Source organism: Festucalex cinctus, chromosome 16 (genome assembly GCF_051991245.1).
Source record: "Festucalex cinctus isolate MCC-2025b chromosome 16, RoL_Fcin_1.0, whole genome shotgun sequence".
In the NCBI taxonomy this organism is placed as follows: domain Eukaryota; kingdom Metazoa; phylum Chordata; class Actinopteri; order Syngnathiformes; family Syngnathidae; genus Festucalex; species Festucalex cinctus.
Window position 1 is genome coordinate 22,247,816 of NC_135426.1, and position 17,035 is coordinate 22,264,850.

The following is a 17,035-nucleotide window of genomic DNA, read 5'->3' on the forward strand; positions in this document are numbered from 1 at the left end:
GGCTCTCGAGGACCCAACTTGGAGACCCCTGAGATCTATCTATCTATCTATCTTCTCGATATATCTCTTATCTCTATCAATTTACCACATCATACCTGATGAATTCTCACATAACAGAAGCCATTTTACTGTGATCATTTAATCAACAGTTTACATGATGTCAACAATTGACAGTATTTGAATGCACACAAAAACAAGCTCTGGAAGGATACAACTTTTGTTGTCTCCCATTTGCATTACCTACAACAAAACTAAAAATGACTAAAAACAAACATGATGGCGCTCCTGAATCAAATTGTGCTATGGAAAACACTGAGCTCAAGTGTAAAGACAACAAAAACAAATTCTTTTATTTTTTTTACAGTCATTGAAACAGAGCTCAATCAGAGATGGAGCCTTGAGTAGGTCTTGCATTCTGTTTATGCTTGTGGTAGTAATTCTGTTGAGAGACAAAAAGAGTTATAAAAGGGGAGATTTGCAGAAAGGCGCCGTGTGTGTGAATGGAGCATACCTTTAAGTTGTCATAGTGCTTCCTACTGCTGCAATGTGCTTGTTTGGCCGTGCTCTCTTTCAGGTAAAATACTGAGCAGAGGTCACAGAAATAGCCAGATTTTGGCATGATGAACTCAGTACCTGCACACCAATAAAAAAGATAAGTATTGTCAGCAAAAAAAAAAAGGGGGGGGGGGGGACAAAAACAAAAACTAATGTGCATTTTGATTACCGAGAGGGTTGTTGGGTTTAAAAGCTGGCAGAACAAACGCTGTCGCGCCACATGGAGACTCAGAACGTGATCGTTTCGCAGTGGTTGAAATGAGCTCCGCCGTACGTTTGCCTGCAGAAGACCACCACCACAATGGTTACACGATTACACGAAAACAAGCGCCATGAGGGTGCGTTACCTACAAAAAAAACTTCAATCCAACTATGATTCAATTTCTCAAGATACTGCTTACCAGGCAGCTTTGTGTTGTCTCACTTTTTTATACATAAAGAAATTCTGAAGTTATGCTAACTTAGTGAGATTTTATTCAAAGTGTAAGCTTATCTGAAAGTAAAAATGATAATTTTATACAGTCGACATACATGACTTTTACATTATGGTAGCTGTTTTAGTAATCCTTCAATTGTTTTCTGTTCTGTCTGCCAATAATAGTGGTTCAATTAAATAATACATTCCCTGTCATCATTGCTTTTACCCAGTTTTTGCAGTGAACTTTGCACAGGCTCCTCAGCAAATGCAGGTTGCTCTTTCTCCTCCTCCCCTTTTGCCTCCTCCTCTTCCTCCCCCGTTGGTTTCTTCTCTTCCTCCTCTGCCTTCTTGTCCTCCTCTGCCTTCTCTTCCTCCTCTGCCTTCTCTTCCTCCTCTGCCTTCTCTTCCTCCTCTGCCTTCTCTTCCTCCTCTGCCTTCTTCTCCTCCTCTGCCTTCTTCTCCTCCTCTGCCTTCTCCTCCTCCTCTGCCTTCTCCTCCTCCTCTGCCTTCTCCTCCTCCTCTTCCTCCTCTGCCTTCTCTTCCTTCTCTTCCTCCTCTGCCTCCTCTGCCTCCAGGTGGATGTTCGGCGGCTGGGAAGCATCACATGAGGTCGCTGCCTCGGTCTCGTCTGGGTTCGCTCCGGTGGAAATGCTCTCTGCGGCACATTGTGAAACGCTTTATTTCGATTCATATCACCTTTGACATACCGTCTACACGTGAGGCTAACCAGAAGCGGATCGATGTCGCTTCTCAATTCCGCAACTCACGACGTCCTCTTCAACGTGTCCCACCTGGTCCAGTGTCACCAAGGTTGTGTTGTCCTCTACATTGAAGAAAAAAAAAAAAAAAACATCAAATCTGCATCCCTTTGAACCGTCATTTAAATGATTCCACCTTTATTTACTTATCACTAACCCGTGTCGTCGCCATGTTTGCGTTTGGTAGACTGAGAGGTCTGCACAGCTTCACTTTTCCCATCTTCATCCTCATCACCAATCTCATCTAAAGTCAGAAGAGTCTGCAAAATGCGACAAGACACCTTTAGCGACCACAAAAGTTGCATGAGAAAACAATTCGTCAGTGCACTCTGTTCACCACCTTGTCATGTTTTTCAATCATATATATTCAGACGATTACAAATGGGGTATTGGGCTTCGTTTTGTATTACCTGCTTTGTGAAGCAATTTGCAAAAAGTTCTCTATTAAAGAACTGATTGCTTGATAATGTATTTTGGGCCTACCTGTCAATCATCCATTCATACGATTTGCTCGCAGTTACTCAACCTTATGGAAAAGTGTGACATGATAGGATCACTTTAAATGGCCAAATTGACCTTAAAATTGCTGCTTCAAGACAAAATGGCTGACTTGTGTGACCTTCAATCAAAGCGATAAAAAAATAAAAAATAAAATGAAGGCACCAAATCATCACTTTTAAACTTTTTTGGGGTGATTTATGTTGAAGTTAGTGCGTAACTGTATATGATAGCAATAGTATCTGCAAATTTTGATTTATCATTGAAGACATTTGCACATGCTGAGGCCATAATGAACAGTCACCTCAGGGTTCAGACATTCCTCTGATTGGTCGCCCTCTCCGGGCGGGTGCTGCCCGGTTGCCTCTTCCTGCTCCAGCACAAGCTCATCCACAGTCACCAGAGCGAGCTCCCCCTCCGAAGCGTCGCTGCCCGGCGCTGGCTCCTTGCCGGCCTCCTCCATGACCACTTGATCCAGCGTTACCAGCTCTTCCTTATCCTCTCGTCTTCTGGTCCGCGATCTTCTGGACCTGTTCCACTCCTGCCGCTGACTCTTCGTCCTTCGTCCTTCCTTTTCGGCTCGCCCCTTTGGCTCCGCTGGCTTCTCGGCGACATCGTCGGAGAAGTCTTCCTCTTCGTCGCTCACTTGGTCCAGTACGAGAGCGCTCGCTTCAGGCAGAGTGTCATCTTCCTTTCCGTGCGGTGTCCCGGACTTCGTTTGGGAAGGCTCGTCGTCTTTCACGTCAGCCTCCTGTTCCTTTTCAGATTTTGATGCTTCATCTCCGCATTCAGTCTGTTGTTCGTCCGTGTTCACCGGGCCACAAACGTCCGTGGCACTCTTTTCTTCTTCAGCCGGATCTTCCTCCAAAGAATCAACCACTTGATATGTGGCTTCCTCCTCATCCTCTGGTTTTACAGGAGATGTCACGTCAGTCACATCTTCCTTTTTTGGACGACACCGCGCGTGCTCAGTAGATAGCAGATCCTGGCCAGTCTCGTCTTCCACAGAGTCTACGACTTGGAATGTCGCTGCTTCTTCTTCATCAACTGTGTCATTTTCTTCCACTTTCATCCTTTTAACCTCTTTCTTAGGTCTTCCCTTTCTTCCTCTTTGTCTGGTAGCTGGAAGCACATTCACCTGGTCCAGGACTTGATAGATGGGCTCCTCTTTGATAATGGCCTCAACCCTGATCGGTGTTTTTTCCCTCGCGCTTTCATGCGACGTTCTCGAAGGAGTTTTCCTCGTGGCATCCTTTTCTTCTTGAGCTCTGTTCTCACAAGATGCGTCTTTCTTAGTCGGCCTTCCCCTTTTTCCTCTGGTGGCTCTCGCGGTGACGCCTGTTTCATCTTCCACAGAATCTATAATGTGGAAAGTGGGCTCATCCGTCGCAGGCATTTTGGTGCTCGGCTCTTGTGTTTTTCCTCTGGTGCTCCGCCTCCTACCTGCAGCTGTTGTGCTACTGGACTGTCCATCTTGTAACGAATCCACCACGACATACATCTCCTGCTTCTTTGAAGATGTGCGCACTTTCCCCCTGAGGGCTCTTGAAGAAGCGCGTGTCTCACGCGCTTCTGGGACCCTACGATCGTTCTCAGCGGAAGCTTCCACAGAATCAATCACCTGGTATGCTTCTGCTTCTTCCTCTTGTCCTGAGGCCGTAGTGTCTTCTTTACCTAGGTTGGCACCAGAGGTCTCTTGTTTATCAATGTCAGCTGAAGGTGGCTCCTCAACAGCGTCCTTGTTTGTTTGGCAGGATTCTGCCATCGCTTCTTTGTTAACATCTTCCTCCTCCACATTTGTCACTTCATTTTGTTCTCTGTTTTCCTGCTCGTCAACTTTCGGTGTAGAAACGGCTTGTGTCTGCTCTTCCTCTACATTTTTTTCAACTGGGCCGACGCTGTCTTGATCCGGAGCGGCTTTGGGCTCAGCACCGCCATCTCCAGAGACATCTGGCGTCTTGTGGCTGGCTTCGTCCGGGAGAGATTTTTGGTCCTCGCCAACACTATCCAACACCTGATAACTTTCCTCGCTGGCCACTGTCACCAATTTGTCTTCAGTGGGAGGTAAAGTTTGACCTCTCTCATGTGTATTCTTCGCCTCTTTGTGGCTTCTTTTTGGGGTGGTCCTTGTAGGGGGTGCAGACTTGGTACCAGAAGAGCGGGTTCTTCTGGATGAGCTTCTGGTGCTCCTGGACGAGGTGGGTGCAGAGCCCTTGGACTCTTGTGAGGCCGTTGCTTTTGTCCGTTTGGAAGCAGGAAGTGGTTCAGTGTGGGAAGAAGGTCTCTTGGATCGAGAGGGGGCCTCGCTGGTGCTGTCCTCCAGGTCGCCAACTTCATCAACTGTGACAAATTCATCCATGTCGAAGGTTTCCTGGTTAAATAGAATTGCATTTAAAAAGACGTCATTTTCAAAATCACCCTGCCTCTGAAGACAGAAATCAACATTAGAATTAGCACATTTGTCAATCATCAACAGACATATACTATTCAGACGATTATTTCTATGGTGACAAAAATCACAGTACAAGACTTACCAAGCCATCATCACTTTTCACAAGCGTTTCCTCTATAACGGGGGGAGCTTCTTCTTTAATATCTTCTTTAGCTGTTATATTGTTATTGCCAACAGCAAGGGTCTCATTGCCACCAGAGGTTGAAGCTGACAGCGTTTCATCCTTTAACGAAATGTTCTCTTTATCGTCATGAACCTCAGGAACAGCCGTGGCCTCCTCAGCAATCGAACATGCCGCTTTTGTGCCGTCGTCTTTATCTGCCATTTCTTCACCCTGTGGCGCTGATGCGGGTTTGGCGGGTTGTCCAGAATCAGCTGATGGAGCGGCGGGAGATGCTGATAGCACAGTGGGCGGACACGTGGCCGGTGGGGCGGTCGACGGAGCGGCCTCAACGCTGTTTTCCTTCTTAAGATTCACCTTTGGATTGTCAAGGTGTCGTTTCAGGTTCTTTATGCTGAAATTAAACAAAAAGGCTGCGATTTCTGGAATGACTTGATCATATCATTTGTTCAGTTATTGGAAATCCTTACCTGGCAAAATATTTAACTGGAACCCTAACAATATGAGTAAAGAGAAGTTTAAAGAGAAGAATAAACAAACACACTTGCATTAAAAGAGAAGTAAAAAACCTACCAAGCGTTGCAGTCTCTCTGAGAACGTGGTTTAAAATCTTTGGATTTCTCCACCACACACGCAACCCCTGCAGAATCAGCCATCTCGATGTATATCTGGCGTGGTGAAATCATCATTAAAACAGAGATCGTCATTGGTCTGGATTTACAATCAGAAATGTTGCCATTAATGTACCCGGTGGGCCAGAGGGAGGTAGTTGACAAAAGTGGCATGAGACGAGACCAAATGTAGAACAAAGCTTATGGTGTCTCTTCGGGTCTCCGAGATCTCCACGCAAATCAGGCGCTCAGCCAGCGACTCCACCTCTCCAACGAACTGCAAGACACGCAGGAAAGAAGCAGTCCTTACGACCAATCCGCTGAACGGCTCTAACGGTTTTCACGCTAACGACTCACTGAGTTGCTCAGCCCCAGCAGCGATGCATAAATGTTCTCCTGTCAACATAGCCAAAAAATTAATTTAAAAAAAACAAAAAACAACATCACACGCTCAGTGACATCATCAATAGTTGTTTGTGCCAGTGTTTGCACCTCTTTGCGGTCAGAGAAAATGTGCTGCAGGACAAAGTGCACCGAGATTTTGAAGCCGCCCACCGACAGCCTCTTTCGTAAGTGACTGCGGACGAAGCGGCAACACGTGTTCCAGTCATTGAATTTCACAAAGGCCTGCAAGCCAGGACACAACAAAGTGTGATGAGCGCATTGTCATCCAAACGGCGTGCGGCGCCGCAAGTGTCCTCACCCTCCTCTGGAGCGGCAGCACGTTCACATCCGAGTACAGTGACTCAAGGTCCTTCCTGGTTAAATATGGACGCAGAAGCTGTGTCACATCCTCGTGCTTGTAATGGTCTTGAGGCAAGCCTGTCAACATTATCGTTCGCACCGCTGCCGCGCCGCTAAGCTGGGCCTCGTAAATGTTGGTTTCCTCGCTGACAGTCAGGAACTCTGTAAGAAGCACACCGCATTGCTGACTCCACATGTTAGACGGGCGCCTGGAACAGAAGAAGTGTGGCTCTTACGTGGAATGACGAACCAGGGGGAAATGGTTGGAAACAAGTAGGGTACTGTCCTCATGGTCAGGTAAAATGGGGAACAGGTGTTTTGCGGAATGCCATATTTATATGTCAGAACGGCAGCCCCGGCAAACGCCACACTGCTGTCTGGCATGGCGTTTTCAGGATGTTTTGGTGCTGTGGCGGAAGAAATGTACCAGTGCTCATTTTACATCCTGATGTCGGCCGGAGGGTCGTCCTGAGGGACTTACGTAGTGAAGGGCGATCAATGTTATCCACGGCCAACCTATGGAGCTGATAGGTAGGGGACTTATTGTGGAGAAAGTACCAAACACCGAAGCGATCAGCATCGATGAGAGACTCGAATTCTACAAAGATCTGCAAAAAAATCGGTAAAATATTAACGACTTTCACATTGACTCCTGAAATTACTGTTCCGACACAACTAACCCTGTTAAGGAGTGGCATGAAGTTTTTGACACCGCCGATTTTCCTCAAAGCTTCTCTGACGCTGGCAGCCTCGCTCGGCCCAATGTTTTTGATATAGATGGTTCTCGGTGGGTGGTTCCCCGTTTCCTGCAAGTCCAAGTTACAAAAAAAAAAAAAGGTCCAAATGGATGTTTGCAAACAAAATTGACCACACAGTCATCACATTTAACCCTGATTGATTCACTTACATATTTCATCAGCTGCATCACAGACTTATAGAAGCCAGCCTGGAACACAAACTGCAGGTTAAGATCATGTCAAGTCGCCTGTATTGTGTGAGTTGGTTTCAGGTGTATACCGGCCACATGGCGACACATCCTCCCAGGACGCGCACTTTCAACTTCTGCTTAAAGCCTTTGAGAGTTAATTTTCCGTTTGAGCCAGCTTTCAATGCATCGCGTGCAGACTGGGGTCTCATCATTTGAACAAATGCCTGAAAGATGATCGTTTTCCAATTACATGCAGTAGGCCTGGTGGCAAATTCAAGAGACGCGGATCTGAGGAGGAAAGCATGGTCTACCATTTTTGTTTGAGGGAATATGTAGATGTCCTCATCAACGTTGTTGAATCCAAACGGCTTGATCACATCGATAACGTCTCGCTCGCAGTAGCTGTGCTCATTCTCGGGCAGGTTGGTAATCAACAGCTGGTGCTTACCCATTGACAAAAACTGCATAAAGACAGAACATCATAGCCATTGGTTGGTTGTCAATCTTTCAAAAAGTCGAAGTCTGATGAAATCTTACTTTTTGCATGAAGCAGGTTTTGGTTTTGAAGCACGCTGAAACAGAGACAAAATGACATTTAAGTACTTATGAGTGATTTGATGTTGACACGTTGGGGGCTTACCGATTCTGTCTTCTAACAAATGTTCTTTCATTCTCTCTCCAATGGTGAGCCCTGAAGATGCATCATAACCGGATGGGGGCGCTGCATCCTTCTTTGCTGCTGTGTTACACTTCTGCGAGGGCGGCGCATTCCCCTTCGCCACTGCGCCTGAGCCACGCGGGGGCGCCACATCCCCCTTTGCTGCTGTATTCGAGCCATGTGAGTGTCCCGCCTCCTTCTTCACTACTGGTTCAGATTCGAGCGAGGTCGTTGCATCCTCCTTTGCTGCGGCGCCTGAGCCACACGGGGGCGCCGCATGGTTCTTACCTGTTGCATCGGATTCACACGAGATCGCCGCATCCTTCTTTGCTACCGTGTTGGAGCCACATTGGGGTACCACATTCTTTTCTACTGCTGCTTCAGAACCACATGGGGGCGTCGCACGCATCTTCAGTGCTGTGTCGGAACTGCACGGGAGCGCTGCATCCGTCTTCACTGCTGCATTGGAGCCACTCTGGGTCGCTGCATCCTTCTTTACTATTTTGTCGGAGACGAACTGGGGTGTCACATCCTTCTTTGCTGTTTCGTCTGAGATGACTGAGGGCGTCACACTGTCCTTCACAGTTGCACCGGATTCACCCGAGGCCGCCGAATCTTTCTTTGATGCTGCACTGGAGCTGCAATGGGGTGCCACATCCTTTTTTACTGCTGTGTCCGAACCACATGGGGGCGCCGCACCCTTTTTCACGTCTGAATTGGATCCGCTCTGCGGCGCTGGATTGTCCTTAACTATTGCACCGGATTCACGCGAGGCCGCCGAATCTTTCTTTGATGCTGCACTGGAGCCGCTTTGCGGTGTCACGTCCTTTTTTACTGCTGCACCGGAACCACAGGGGGGCGCCGCACTCTTCACTGGTGCGTCCAATCCACAAGGGGGCACCGCTTCCTTCTTCACTTGTGCATTGGAGCCACTCTGGAGAGCTGGATTGTCCTTAACTATAGCACTGGATTCACACGAGGCTGCGGAATCTTTCTTTGATGCTGAATTAGAGCCGCATTGGGGTGCCATATTCTTTTTTACTGCTGCATCGGAACCACAAGGGGGCACCGCATCCTTCTTCACTGCTCCATTGGAGCCGTGCTTGGGCGCAGCATCCTCCTTCACTGCGGACTCGGTGGCATGCGTGGGTGCCGCATCCTTCTTTGCCGCTGCATCGGAACCACACAGGGGCGCCACATCCATCTTCACTGCTGAGTCGGAACCGCACATGGGAGGCCCATCCTTCTTCACCGTTGCACTGGAGCCGCACTGTGGCGCTGTATCCTTCTTCACCTCTGTGCTCGAGCCACACGGGGGCGCTGCATCCACCTTCACTGCTGCATCTAAGCCACGTGGGGGCACCGCATCCTTCTTCACTGTTGCCTCGGCATTACGTGAGGAACCCGCATCCTCGTTCAATGATTCTTCAGAACAACGTTGGGATGAGGTCTCCGCCAGTGCTGCATCCGAGCCGCATGAGGGTACCACGGCCTCTATGGCTGCTTGGTTCGATCCGCATGGGGGCGCTGCATGCTCTGCCAGTACTGCTTCAGAACCCTGTGGGGGGGTTGCATCCTCTACGACTGCTGCCTCTGTCTTAGCTGGAATCACCAAGGATAACAAAATTAAAATAATGACAGTTGTGGTACGAATGTATGAATAGTTAGTTACCGTACTTAACTCATTAGTATATTATTATGATAGAAGCATTAGGGAGTAGGACTATATAAGTTTTTGTACTTCTTCCTACTCCCTTTGAACATGTAAATTATGATACTATTGACATTTTTTACTTTTCCTTTTCTCTTTTTTTTTTTTAACTACAACTTGTATTTTATACTTGTGATGTGTTTATATTTTCAATAAAACCCAATCAATCAATCACTCCCAGCCATTTTCACAGAAGCAACCTCCTTCACTCCTAGGCTGTTTTACTGGATTTTGCAAGGCCCACAGAATATTGTGTTCTATTGCTATAAGCACTTATTCTTAATATTTATTGTGCTTAATACTGATATTTGAAAACGGAATAAAAAATGAATAAATTTAAACCTATGCAAATACCAGGTTTGTGGGTTTAAAAAACAAAAAAAAAAAAACAAAAACGGACAGCATAGATACGGAGCAACAAACCTTGTTGTTGCACAGCTGTGCTTTCAAGTTCACGTGGGTGTTTGGCAGATGAATCGACTTGGGCAGGCACTGGCCCTCCTGCGGGTTCCACTTGAAGCCCAACAGTCTGATGGTTCTGCTCCTCGGTCGCTAAACTAGGGTCTACTTCCATGGGCTCGGTACACTCTTGCTTGGGCGGAGCTTGCAAGTCACTTAGGTCTTCCGTAGGCAGCAGCTTGCTGTCAGCCACTGCTTGCTGCGGACGTACTTTCACCTTTGCTGGTTGTGGTGCTTCTTTTCCCTTGACCACACTGTGCTGCTTGTCTTCGGTATCCATCTTCTTTGCAGCAGGGCCACCTGGTGAATTCACTGTACTTGTTTGAGCTTTTTGTGCTTCCCTGGTGACCTTGCAGGTGGGTTTTATCTTGGCCTTCACTGGAACAACTTTTTTCACAGGCTTGCTGATCTGCTTGCCCGGGGCATTCTTTGCTTTGCCTTGAGCAGCAGGTGTGGCAGAGGCACTTTTTGATGTTTGCGTCTTAGAGACTTTGGATGGTGCAGGTGGAGTTCTAGGATAACGATGTGATTATGATGTAATGACCTTTTACTTGACGCAATCACGTGAGGCGAAAGCAACTGACACTTACTTCTGAGGATGGTCCTTTGTCGTCGTGGCAGCAATCTTCTGCAGCAGAACACAAACTCGTTTGGATTTATCAACAGAAAAGTACCACGCAAATACAGTGTCAACACACCCACCGTATCTTTCAGAATTGAGACGGGATGTCCTTTTATTTTGAGGTTCCTCGAGTTCCTCAATTTATCTGCATCTTCCTTTTTCTCATAACACACAATTGCCTTTCCAAAAGCGCACACACACACACATACAAAGTGAAAACAGTGAGTGAGACTTTGAAGACACGGTAGCACTGAACATAGTACTCACAACATATGAGGCAAGAACAACAGAGAAAACTACCTGATTTTTGGCGCGAAAAAGGACGACTGATTTGGTTTTTCCATACTGCTCGACAGCAGCAACAATGTCGTCGTAGGTGAGAGAACGTTGAACTAATTCGAGCGTCACAAAGGTTGGGACGGAGGCTTTCACAGACTGTGCAAAGACAAACAGGACAATGACACGCTGAAGGAAGTCAGAAAGAAGGCCGTACCTTTATTTTGCAATCCCGTGCACCAAACCTTGGTATTGGCAGCCGAAGCTTTCTGCAGGCCAGAGGTGGTTTTCGCTACCACTGACTTTTTGTTGGCTGCAGAAGAGGAGGAGGCTGTCGATGTGACAGTGGCGGTTGAAGGAGTCGACTTCATCTTTGCCAATTCCGCCAACAAGGCGGGGGCCAGAGTTTTCACCATAGTCTCCAAGTCAGACTGCTTTGACAGCGACTGGACAGCTGGACACAAGACAAAGTGGTTAATTCACGTGAGCTTTATTGCGTCACGTGCCTGTCGAGAAGGTCAGACCTGATGATTCCAGAAGCTTCTTTGCGAGTCTCTCTGCCTTGACTGATGTCTGCTGGCTCTTCCGCGGAGCGGCGCTCTCTTCATGGCTCCTTTTAGGGGATGGACGTCTTTCACGGCTTCTCTTTGGTGACAAGCGCCTATCGTGGTGGCTCTGTGAAATAGACCGCCTGCGCGAAGAGGACCGCCTACGTGAGGAAGACCGCCTGCGCGAGGACGACCGCCTCTCACGACTCCTTCTCGATGACAAGTGCCCATCTTGGCTGTGCCGAGGAGGGCGCCTCTCGTAGCTTCTAGAGCGCGAGCGACGGTACTCGGGCGGGCTTGGGGAGTAAGAACGAGACCTGGTACATTTACAGAATGACAAATTCAAGCCTAAAAGAAGCCATGCCGCAAAATAGGTTGAAAATGCGACAGCACCTGTTGCCGTATCTGGAGCTGTGAGGCGAGCGGGATCGAGTCCTCCTCCTCGTCCTCTTATCTCTTTCAATCTCAGAGCTGCGACCGCGTCGGGGAGAGCTGGGGCGGGAAGATGAGCGAGCACCACGATGGTTTTTTTTACTCTGAGATTGTTGTGTGGACTTGGACTTCTTTTCTGCCTCGCGAACATGCAGCACGTCCCCATCCCATTTTGGATATCTGTGTGGTACCATCAAACATCTCTGATTAGGTAACTTGTGTTACCAAGTCCAACTTTCACCAGACTAGTGTTAACCATCATTTTTAAATTTGGTCTGTTTTAGTCCAGTTTCAGTCATGCTTGTTAGTTTTTAATCACAGTCAACCTCATCCTGTTTTTGTGTAGTCCATTTTTAAATCTAGCATTTTAGTCTTTATTTTAGTCCCCAAGAAAAAAAATATTTTATTTGTATAGTTTTAGTCAACAAAAACTGTCAATATTTTAGTCTAGTTTTAGTCAGGACAATCATTTTAGCCCTGTACATATTTTTCTGTCAACAGATCGGTGAACATTTTGGATCTAAAACTATTTCACATAAAATTTTCTCTGATCTTTTACATCAGACATCAGACTACAGCAAGGTCAAACATCTCAAGAACAAAAGAATTTTGTTTTTGGAAGTAGACAAGTTTAAAAAAAAAAAAAAAAAAGAACACAGACCGTTTGCGAAGGACTTTGCAGCTCTCAAGGTGAAGGTTGGTGTTCTGGTGAGCGATCCAGTCCTGATAGGCAAAACACAGCAATTAATGAAAGGAGCAGTCAGCACATGGTATTAATATCAGCATTACAAAGATTCACAATCACAGCTTCCACAGGACGTTTTGATATTCCTCTGAATTCACGATGACTTTCCCCCAGGAATCAAAATAACAGACACACTAAAAGTATGCGTTTCCTTGCTGAAGCACACAAGTCCACTTGGCATCATTCCAAGGAGCCCCAGTAATTTTTTTTTCTTTAAATGAATGTCCTTGTTGACTTGGTTCTTGCTATACCTGGAGGTCATGCTGGCATCAGGGGGAAAAAAAATGCCCGCCGCAGGGAGGTAATAAGTCACTGGGATCCCACAGGTCAATGCAAAATATGCGTGGCTTATAAAATAAAAAACAATGTATCAAATATTAGGCAAATGCTCGTCCATGAGTACAATTGTTGATGGGATAAAAATCAGTGATAAAAACATGAAGATAAAAGTAGCCCAAAAAAAAAAAAAAAAAAAAAAATCAGGATTCTTCATGGTCATCATTGCTGGTTTCTTCTGTTGCGATTCAAAAGATGACAGCCAATTGCTCGATATACAAACACAGGTCCACGTCAAACATAGCACAAAATGTAACAGTGTTGCGTACAAAGTGTGATAGGGAAAAAAATAAAATAAAAAATAAAGACGCTTGCATCCAAAGCGAGACAGAACAAGAGAGGGGTGGTGCACTCACCTTCATCTGGGCGCACCCTTTGTTACACAGAGAACACTTGTGTGGAAAGACTCTGGGCGTGGCCGCCGCATAGTCCAGCATCATGGCTGTCGTCGGCAAACCCTTGGAGGCCGACACCTGCGCCGGGAGCAGTTGCGGGAGACGTACAGCGCCGGTGCTTGGATTCAGGCCAAACAACGGAGTTGTTGGTATACTCAAGATACTCGGGATGGGGCAACCGGTCGGGCCGTGTCGGAACTGCTGCCACGCCGGCTGTGCAGGCACGGGTACCGGCAGAAGTGGCTTCTTTTTTGCTGACTGTGGCTGCTTGACCTGGGTCTTGGGGGCCTGCTGCTTCTTCTTGACTTCCACTGTCTTCTGTTTGGACTCTTGCTTGAGTGGCTGCCCTTTCTTGATAGTCGACTGCTGTGCAGGCGTCTTGAGTTTTTTGGCCCTGTCTGCAACGGCTGGAGCTTGATTCTTACACTGGTCACCGCTGCTGCTTTTGGCCTTGTCTCTTCCGAGGACTACGAGGCCGGGTCTGGTGGGATGGACGGGACGAAGCACAGCAGCTGACTGTTGTGGATTGATGGTGGGCTTAGGCTTATCCTGCACTCGTTCAACTTCAAAAGCAGCGGGTTTCGGGGGTTGAGGTCTGATGTCTCGACTCTGACCACCTGTGTCTTTACGCGGCAAAGAGTAAGTGGGGAACGCTGACTGTACACTCGTCGCCGCTGGTTTGACCGGGTCGTGACTTTTGGGAGGGCTAGATTTCAGAATGGATCTGAAGAAAGAGGTAAGAAGTTCCTCCTGATCCCGGGAAGAAGGTGTCTGCGTAGCGCTGCTTCCCGCTTGCTGCACCGGCTCTTGACCGCGACTTCTTCTGTCCAAACTGTCCATTGTCAGCGAATTATCGCCCTCAGCTCTTTTAGATCTGTTCTCAACGTCCTCCTCCAACCTGCCAACGTATTTGCTCGTATGTCCATAGTCAATCACTTTACTCGACTGGAGAAGAGGAGATGGTGTGTCCTTTCTTTCCATCCCCGTCAGTCCAGGACCTCTCCAACTGTCCCCACTAGCAGAGCCACCTCGGGTGGGGGCAATTTCAGTGAACGGTTTGGGCCGATCAGCATCCGAGGCCTTCTTGGCCTTCTGAATGCGGATTTGCCGCAAGATGAAAGGCAAGTTGGCAGGGGTGATCTGATCTTCAGGATAGGAGATAAGATGTTCCAAATCGTCCTTTTCAAGTCCAAAATGCACGAGAATGTTGGCGGCCGTCTCGGATGTATATTTAGGTTGAGCGGGCTCAGATTTGGCCACATCAGGTTTGCCGTAATCTCGCCTTGGAATGGAGCGGCGATCGCAATCATCCTCACCGGAGGCGCCAAACAAAGAACGACCCCCTGATGTGGACGGCTGATAATAAGAGGTGGAGGTGTCATCAACAGCAGCTCGGCCATAATTTGACAGACGATTGACAGATCCACCACTGCCGTCAAAGTGTCTGTTGATGTTTTGGTAAGAGCTTGCTGATGTACCTGGGGAGAGGAACTCTTGCCTGCGAGAATCTTGGTCGAAAGCCGTGATGTCTTCGTTGGTCTGGGCTCTTATTTGGGACCGATAATTGGGCACCAGCGAAGGAATCTGCCTGCGAGCATCTTGGTCTAAAGCCGGGATGTCGTCGTTGGTCTGGGCTCTTTGTTGGGGCCGATAATTGGCCAACAGTGAAGGAATTGCCTGCCTGTCAGAAGCCTGCGATCGACCTGCAGGCGAGCTGAGGCTGGGTCCAAGTCCGACAAAAGACAGGCTGTGGGGGTCACTCTCTGTCTGTCTTCTTTGGGGCGCATAAGGGTTATACAGGGGATGGGACATGGCTGCCTGTGGGCTAATCAGGAACAAGCTCCCGGCTACTCCACCAAACAGGGAGCTGTTTGAGGGGGCCTGGAGCAGGAGAAGCGGTACAACGCTTCGATGTCAACGCAAAGCTGGAAAAGTTACACAAACAAAATGAGGTTACTGCAGGGAACTGGACCGCTTCTCACTGGACAGGAACGCTTCCTTGACGGGAATGTCTCGTCTCAGCTCGTCCACTCTGCTTTGCCTTTCGGATACAGTCGCATGGTCACTCCCTGCTCATCTCTCGCAAAAAATGACACAGATGAAGTAGTACCAGCATCATGACACACAAATCTTAACATGATTTATTGGCTTGGCGTAAATGCATATTCAACAACCAACACATGACGTGCCATGTCTTTAAAGACACATCTATTCACTTTTTTTTATTGAATTATCAGGGTTTTTACTGTGTACAAAATTTGGAGGCGGCCACCTGCGCCTAATTGCTCGCCACCTCCTGCCTGAGCCACTGATATCGCTCACACAGCGCTCCTGCTGCGTTGATTGAACTCGGCAGCAACGTATTTTAACTGCAGTTGCAGCGTTGCGTCATTATGGAGCCGATATATCAGCAGCAGTGCACCAGAAAGATCCAAAGCAACAACTGAAGGAAGAGCTCTCTTTTTTTTTTAAACTTTATTGTACCGAAGAAGAAAGAGATCATGGAGCAACCGTTGCACACGCCTGGTTGCGACAACCACTACTGATACCAAAATGCCAGTACCACTAGTAAATAAAAATCCCCATCCAAAAATGATAGATGATTATAAAGAAAGACATATATTTCCCAATATATTATTTCTCCTTAAAATTCCATGAAATTAATGGCAATTTTGTATTCATATAATTTCTAATTTCTAGTCCCTGATCGTAAATTGGCTGCAGGATGGCTGGTATTGGCACCAATACCAATACCAATACCTGGTACCACCTCTGCCTCTATTTGAGTCAGGAAAACCCCTGATTATTCCTGTTATTATCAGAGACACGTGTTAAAGATCATTCCAAATGGTGAAGTTTTTTACACAACTAAAATGCCTGTTGTAGAGTGGTGTAAAATGCAAAACAATGTAAACGAATAATTATTTTAAAATAATAATAATAATAATAAATCAAACGTGCTGTGCTAAAATCTTGTTAAAAGTATTTCAAAGTGTCCATGTAGTATTGCATTACGACGTTAACAGGACAGACAGTACAGTACTCCTCTTTGCACTGTTAACGTGCTACACACGTAGATGGACATGGACTAATAGCCCCCCACCAAAAAAAATAAAAAATTACACAAAGTTACACACTTTGGTTAACAGGGACAGAAAACATCATTACTGTACATACTTTACAACGTAAAATCGATGTGCTTGTTAAAGAAAAAAAAAAAAAAACGCCACCATGCCCGCTTGTTAACAAAAGTGTAGGCCTCTTTGCTCCGGACGATACAACTGGATGATTGTCCAAACACCACAACACCAAAAGATCATGATAATGTTAAAACAAAATCCCAAATAAATTGCTTTTATGTATTTACCTTTGCTTAACCGTACTAAACGCAGACGGTCGTGTCCTACGCCGCGACGATGCTAGCAAGCTTTCGCTTGTATGACGTCACTACCAGCGGAAGTTTGTTACTCTGTATCCTTCCGCTTAAAAAACAAAACAAAAACAAAAAACTATCGTTCCGCTTTGAAAACGGAAAAAGAAATAAATAACATTCTATATTCTTAGTATACAACAACCTTTTGCCATGTCCACGGGCTCCACAAATTAAATACTCTCAGATTCTATGACCTTGTCGAATTTAAAACAGCTAAATAATGTCCAAAGTTTACAATAACCAACTTTGCCACAGTATTCCGAAGTTATTCAAAAAGAAATAGGACGCCTACTGCATGCTTTATTTTCATAGGTAACTTAAGTGTTGCGCATGCC

General features: G+C 46.8%; 1 protein-coding gene across 3 annotated transcripts; it reads right to left on the reverse strand.

Moving 5' to 3' along the window:
• Positions 1-325: 325 nt before the first annotated feature.
• LOC144003176 (uncharacterized) lies at positions 326-16,731 on the reverse strand. Of its 3 annotated transcripts, XM_077499123.1 has the most exons (33): positions 16,635-16,731; positions 13,229-15,192; positions 12,453-12,514; positions 11,753-11,971; positions 11,336-11,676; positions 11,057-11,265; positions 10,836-10,970; positions 10,616-10,714; positions 10,504-10,541; positions 9,878-10,425; positions 7,726-9,345; positions 7,623-7,657; positions 7,397-7,546; positions 7,175-7,309; positions 7,065-7,103; positions 6,838-6,963; positions 6,639-6,765; positions 6,394-6,564; positions 6,117-6,319; positions 5,906-6,040; positions 5,771-5,809; positions 5,550-5,690; positions 5,376-5,470; positions 5,273-5,296; positions 4,764-5,196; positions 2,534-4,600; positions 1,889-1,991; positions 1,701-1,796; positions 1,534-1,628; positions 1,200-1,398; positions 725-835; positions 512-633; positions 326-439 (listed from the first exon to the last, which is right to left on the reverse strand). In XM_077499123.1, exons 2-33 carry the CDS (start codon positions 15,077-15,079, stop codon positions 380-382), a joined length of 9,828 nt encoding a protein of 3,275 aa, XP_077355249.1. In that variant the 5' UTR covers positions 15,080-15,192; positions 16,635-16,731; the 3' UTR covers positions 326-379. The 3 variants fall into 3 exon arrangements, with proteins under 3 accessions (XP_077355249.1, XP_077355248.1, XP_077355247.1); XM_077499122.1 differs by having other exon boundaries at positions 1,200-1,628; positions 10,504-10,538; XM_077499121.1 differs by having other exon boundaries at positions 1,200-1,628.
• Positions 16,732-17,035: the final 304 nt, after the last annotated feature.